This window comes from Oratosquilla oratoria, chromosome 18 (assembly GCF_046742065.1).
Source record: "Oratosquilla oratoria isolate Oo_2021 chromosome 18, ASM4674206v1, whole genome shotgun sequence".
NCBI classification, from domain to species: Eukaryota; Metazoa; Arthropoda; class Malacostraca; order Stomatopoda; family Squillidae; genus Oratosquilla; species Oratosquilla oratoria.
Window position 1 is genome coordinate 52,458,482 of NC_134794.1, and position 7,500 is coordinate 52,465,981.

Below are 7,500 nucleotides of genomic sequence, written 5' to 3' on the forward strand. Positions count from 1 at the left end.
GACGGTATCCATTGGGCTATGTGCTAGGTGTAAATATTGTTAAAAGATATGCGCGCGCACACACATACACACACACACACACACACACACACACACACACACACACACACACACACACACACACACACACACACACACACACACACACACACACACACACACACACACACACACACACACACACACACACACACACACACACAGACACACACACACACACACACACACACACACACACACACACACACAGACACACACACACACACACACACACACAGACACACACACACACACACATTAAGACACACACCAGAACAGCCGCTTACCAATCTGTGCTCATATCCGTGTTCACACTGAAGAACAGAAGTCTTAATGAGTGAAGTTGGAGAATTACCTGACGAAAGAGTCTTAGATTAGATACTTTCAAGACGGTGACATGAACGAGATAGTGTATTGTGCCAAGCGCCGTGACTTTTTTTTTTTTCAATTAACACGTGTTCCCGTTTCTGAACGTAGACTGGTTTGACTGTGACCCCACGATAAATGAAGCCATGTGACCCAGTATTAGTCGAATATAGGTCACCTTATTTATTTTTTATTTAACTATTTGTTTATATATATATATATATTTGTCAACTTAATTTTTTTCATGTGTTCATTTATTTATTTATTTATTTATTTATTTATTTATTCATTGCATTTTATACGCATTGTTGGGTCTTACGAAAGATTAGTGATGAGAATTGCTTAAGTAAGTATAGATTATAAGCAGTCTCCTTCTTAATTACTTAGGCACGAATTCTGCTTAAGGTTCCTACTTAGTAATCATCACCTGGCGCTGGTGCCGACAGAACGCGTAAAGTTGCGTCACTGTATTGAAGCCGTCTTTGTTTTCCGAGAGGTCCTCTGGATATCCTTCTCCTTCCCCAGGAAGAACGTGTCAAAATCTTAATTAACAGACCTTCGGTGCAGCATTTCCACATTTTTGTCTCATTTGTTTGAACTTCCCGGGTTCTTAGGGATTTCTACTTGTCTGGGGATGGAAGTGTGGTGGGGGGAAGGCTGTCTGTCTTGAAGGGAAGAGTTTATATATGTATATATATGTATATATATATATATATATATATATATTATATATACATATATATATAAAAGCATTTCTCTTTCACCGGTTAGGCGTTGTTGATTAATTTAACTGTTTTGCTTTCGTCCTTTCGCGTCATATATATACCGTATATCTTTTACTTTTCGTCATTTTGTATATTATTTTGTCTCCGTTTTCGTCGTGTCTTAGAAGGAATATCATGTGGTCAACAAGACGATATATATATATACATATATATATATATATATATATATATATATGCATATATATATATATATATATATATATATGTATATATATATAGATAGATAATACAAATAAGTTAGTGTGTGTTCATCCGGACAGTTCAATAAAACTCTTTCTATGGGATTCGAACCCCAGGCCTTGCATTACCACACTAAAACGCTGGCAACCACGCCACGACAGATGTCTAAAAGAAGCAGTTCAGAATTAATAAATGTTCGTGATGTGCTATACCCCATCCGTTGACACTTTGGTAACTCTCTCCTCCTCCTCCTCCTCCTCCTCCTCCGCAGCTACGACGCAAGACAGAAGAGCGGCAGTCGGCAGGAGTGGGCAGATTCGAGCGTGTGGGGGGATGAGCCAAGAGCCTGGTTCAACACGTCAACTGCCCCCGCTCATCTCATGGTGAAGGATGTACGAGGTAGCGACGAGGGGCATTACAGATGCAAAATCCACTTCAGGGCGTCACCTTCATGGACTCAACGCATCAGTCTCACTGTTAAAGGTAGGTAGAGATATTATTATTATTATTATTATATATATGTATATGTAAATATATATATATAGATATGTATATATATATATATATATATATATTTATATATATATATATATATATATATATAAAGGAAGCTGGCTGGCTGAGCGGGTTAGGGCGTCGTTACTTAGGGCGAAGGTCGAGGTGAAGGCGGTTCGAATCCTGCCACCGGCGAAGTTGAATCAAGGGCATGGTTCATTAAATTCCACGCTACAAAGCCCTCTGTGAGGGGCACCGTCCTAGCCTCCCGATAGGGGGGAGTGTGTGACGTTAAACCATATGATCATCATCATCATCATCATCATCATCATCATCATAATATATATATAAATATTGGGGGGTCCTTTCACTCTCAATTGAACAGAACTGCCTGAAGGTAAAGAGGTTAAATGTGTAAGTGATTAAAGTATTTCGAAAATTTTCTTCTTCTGAAAGTTCTTGTGGTGAATGAAATTTTGGGGGGATTGGGCTTTTAAAAAAATATATATATGCACACGTGCGCGCACTCACACACATGTACACGTACGTACACTCTCTCTCTCTCTCTCTCTCTCTCTCTCTCTCTCTCTCTCTCTCTCTCTCTCTCTCTCTCTCTCTCTCTCTCTCTCTCTCTCTCTCTCTCTCTCTCTCTCTTATACACTCACACGTTCATATACTTTAAAATATTTCAGAATCCACATTGGTATTTGGAACGGTGACACTTTTGGTGCATTTGCGCACCAATATACCCGAATTCATAAGTCCAATAGATGTGAAAAGCAATTACGACCACAAAAGGAAGGCAAGCACTTGATGCACAAAATACTTTCAACCCATTTACCTCTAGTAATAGGTATGAAGGGTTTTAGTTAGAATTGGGTGAAATAGGAACAAAGTTAACTTAACCAGATTGGTGGAGACTAGACATCACGATAGGACTTTGGCCGGCCGAACAGACATCGAACCCAGTTAGATTGTGAGTTAGAACGTAACTTCGAGTATTGCTAACTGGGTTATAGTTGAGAGCACGGTTGGGGAAGACAAAGCTGGTTGTTAATCTTGGAGTGAGTACATCCGATACATTATCGCATAAATACCGAAGAAAAGTTTTTCTTAAGTGAATAAAAATGTTTGAATGCAGCTAAAAGGTACAAGAGAAGTCTACAGTCACTATGGGTAAACGGATATTGAAGTGTCTCTTATGCATACATACATTCATACATACACATTCACACATAAATATACACATAAAGATGGAGGAGACTGCAAGAGGCCACAAGGTCTACATTAGGCAGTTCCATGTCCATTACCACGTGTCATTCTTATCCATAAAGTTATCTCTTCTCGTAAATCAACCCATTGTTTCAGCGCTTTCTACATGGTTACTAAGTCTATTTCATTCGTTAACTGCTCTGTTGGTAAACCAATCCTTGCCTATTTCCTTCTTAAACCCTTGACATGGTCACATTCTTTACAGGTTTTATTTTGGCTAAATTCGTACCATGCGTTGTAGTAGATGTCGACGAATCAAATCCGTATCGTCATTTTTACATTATGTCGAAACGCGGCGTATTCCGACGGAACACAACAGAAGCCATAAGAGTTTTTATCTATACTGGTATTTAATATTTTTCTTATAAATTTTATTTGTTTATTAATTGTACATTTTAATCTATTAACTTTCCTTTGTTTGCGAATATTTAGGGTGCAGTTAGCTTCTGTAATGACTATAGACTGCGAAGACTAGCGAAAGTTAAATGGTGTTGGAATTTGTGGTCCAGATATGGGTTTATTTAGAGACCCTTAAAGAACAGCTTACGAGATGCAGGAGGAGGAAGAGGAGGAGGAGGTAATTTGCTGGGTTTGGAGAGGGTTGATTGTAAGAAAAGATAAAGAAGTTTAGGTCGTGTTAGAGAGTATATGTCTTCTACTAGGCCATAAGGGGGTTATGATAACAGGAATTGGCATACACGCGCGTTTACACACACACACACACACACACACACACACACACACACACACTCACATCTCTAAATGTATGTGTGTGCGATAATTAATCTATGTAGGTACTATTAGAAAGGATATATATGTTATTACGGAATGAACCATATTTCTAGATGGAAGTTAGGAATATTATAGAGCAACTTAAACCTACTAATGTAGTCGAAACTTCTCCAAAGGATGGTTTAGGATGCAATTACATAGTCACCAGTTCTACTTTTTAATAAATTTCTAGGAAACAGAATTGAACTTGTATCCACTTTAGTGTGTAATTTTGTGGCACAATGGTTATTGGCATGTATAAATCTACGGTGCATGTTTGCCAGGTGTCACACACACAAGTAAGTGCATCGTGCTCAAGCATACATAAAATATGAAAATTGGGTTGTTTCAAATAGATTTTCTTTATAATGTCTTCCTTTGTTGGTGAATTAAATAGCCTGGCGGTAGGCAGAATTTAATAAAAAGTACACATATGTCACAAAAAATTTTGAAATGAAAACGCGAAATATTTTGACGAATGGGGAAAACCTGAACGTTCCTAATCAAATATTAAGAGCAGTTGACAGACTTTTTCGGATAAATGGACATAATTTTGGCTCATTTGACACGCATTGATTTTTGCCGTGCGCCGTCCACGACACGACGTCGTGCTCTCAAATAACCATAGGTGTCTATAGACGCTTTCACACGTCACAATCACGACCACGTGTGAAAGTGTTAATAGACACCCATAGTTATTTGAGATTATGATGTCTTGTCGTGGACGGCGCACGACGAAAAGTCGGTACGTGTGAAATGAACCTTGTACGTTTGTGCCAAGTTAAACGTTGTTATCTTAGGCAAATAAATGGTTTGTTAAGTCACATAGAGGTTTTTGTCATGTGTAATATTGTGAGCATAGACACTCTTCTTCTTCTTCTTCTGCTTCTTCTTCTTCTTCTTCTTCTTCTTCTTCTTCTTCTTCTTCTTCTTCTTCTTCTTCTTCTTCTTCTTCTTCTTCTTCTTCTTCTTCTTCTTCTCTTCTTCTTCTTCTTCTTCTTCTTCTTCTTCTTCTTCTTCTTCTTCTGCTTCTTCTTGCCATTTTCTATATATATGTATTTTGGTAGAATATTCAATATGTAAATAAAAAAAATACTATGATGCCCGCTTTGGAAAAAATGGCGACTCCTGGGTTCCAGAGATGTATAACACAACTTAAGAAAAGAACGAAGATATTCTGTAATTTCCCTTTTTGATTTATGATATTGTTGCATATCGTTAAGTTAGCAGTTTTGATATGCCGTTATTTTTCATTATTGCTTTAGTTAAATGCCTATTTCAATGAAGACTATTTCACATTTTTATATGTCGTTATTTATCAAATTCATGACGTAAATGTCCATTTCAGTGAAGACTCTGAAACTGTATATATGGTTTCAAATGGTCTGGTATACTTAATTCAGTTATTAATAATCAACCAAATTTGCACAGTGCCGCCCTATTTATTGCGAAACAAGAACATTCCGTTTATATATTCATTTCTGGAAACAACATAGAATCCAGAAAGCAGGGACTAGCTACCGGATAATACAGAATCTTAATTGAGAGCTCGGCTCATCCCAGGGATGGAGTGCCTGCACATGGGGCTGCACTTCTACTTCGTGTGAAGAAAGGTGTGATTGATAAAGTGAAGGACAAGATAAGGATAAAGATGTGGATATTTAATGTTTGAAGTCGTGTGTGTGTGTGTGTGTGTGTGTGTGTGTGTGTGTGTGTGTGTGTGTGTGTGTGTGTATGTGCTTGTGCATGTGTGTGTCAATGTAGATCATTTCATTCAGCAGATACATGCCCCCAAGTCAAATAAAACAAAAAGTTACATTAATTCCAAATGAATTAATACTTGTAATTTTATCCTGGCTGACCATGGCTGATCTTATTAAACAGTGAGCTAAATCCGGGAAGGCGGGTTGAGGGTTTGACTGGATATATCTGAAACGCCAATATTACCTGCAGTAATTGGTCATAAGAGAACTAACGTAACAGAATATACGGAAATTGATGATGGTGGGACGGTTATATGAGAATTGACGGTCGGGTAATTGGGCAAGGTTGGTGCTTATCAGGTTGTTTGGCCAATAAAGGTTTGGCAAGAGTAATTGGTTTGGTTAATCCCTGGTAGAATACTAGAGGGATTTTGAATCAACGTTTGCTCCAAGGATCATATTCTCAAACGTTTCAACACTAGAGTTTCGCAAAGGTTACGTGATTTCGATTTTTTTTCTTATGATTTAATCACTTTTTCAACGTGTGATTTATACGGTAGGCATTTCTTGGATTAATGATAATAATTGATTATAGTAATGATAGCAATAAATAATGATTAACAGTATTTGAAAAATAATTATATCATACAGGATTATCAAAACACGAACTTCGGGATTTTTACATAGTATATTGATTTTTCAAATATTATGTGACTTATATGGTAATCGTAGTATGGGTTAGCGGTTTGGTAAACATTACATGATATAGTATTTTTGTGAATATAAGATTAATAACTTTCCTAACATTATTTGCTTTGGGATCTTTTTACAAACGTTATAAGATATAAAATTCTTGAAAACGCTTCATGGATTAACGTTTCTGGAACATTACACGATATAAGAAATATTCATAATGTATACCGTATACATTTGTCCGGTTATCCATTTTACACTAAACATATATACATTGGGGGAAATTTTCTAAGTTATGAGAAACTTCGGAAATGGTTCTACAGGTTCAACACCACCACAACTATCACCACCACCGACTTCATCACCATCACTATCATCATCATCACCACTATCATCGTCATAATCATCATCATCATAATCATCATCATCACCATCAACAACAGCTCCACCACCATCACCAACCACCACAACCAAAAACCACCACCATCATCGTCACCACTATATCACCGTCTCGATGCGTTTTACTCGAATAACCGAACACGTTCATCAACAACGAAAGTATTTTACTTCGACTAAATTGGTTTAGTTTTGAGGATAATCGTTTAAACTCGTACAACTTTGGAACGTGTTGTGGCCGGACAGATATGCAGCTGCATCACAGGACAGTTGTTCGAGTAGATGAAGGTTGAAATATTTCTTTACCAAAGGTCAAGTTTGTTATGTAAATTTAATATTTTAGTATCCCGCAGTGGTTGGGTTTGTGCCTCTGATGGTTGTGTTGGTGGTGGTGGTGGTGGTGGTGGTGTTGGTGGTGGTGGTGGTGGTGGTAGATGGTGGTGATTGTGAAGTTGGTGGTTGTGATTGTGGTAGCGGTGGTGTTGGTGATGGTGGTAACGTTGGTGGTAGTGTCCGTGGTGACAGTAACGGTGATGGTAACGGTGACATTAACCGTGACAAAAAACCGGTCATGACCTTGAGGATCGGACCGTCGGTGACAACAGCTGTCATCCACTATCGTTTGACCTTCCAACATGTGTATTCCCTGTTATTACTTCGATGTCTGCTTCTCTGCATTGTTAGCTCTCTGCCTGTCTTTCTGTTCATTCCCCTATAAACCTTAAGACACACACACACACACACACACACACACACACACACACACACACACACACACACACACACACACACACACACAC

The 7,500-nt window shown here is 38.1% G+C and overlaps 1 protein-coding gene across 1 annotated transcript in view; it reads left to right on the forward strand.

The window, feature by feature from the left end:
* Positions 1–7,500, forward strand: part of LOC143035216 (contactin-6-like) — a 503,111-nt gene that overhangs the window by 13,570 nt on the left and 482,041 nt on the right. Inside the window, exon 2 of the mRNA XM_076201952.1 lies at positions 1,642–1,853. Within this exon, the coding sequence (XP_076058067.1) occupies positions 1,642–1,853 (212 nt within the window). The remainder of the gene's footprint in view (positions 1–1,641; positions 1,854–7,500) is intronic.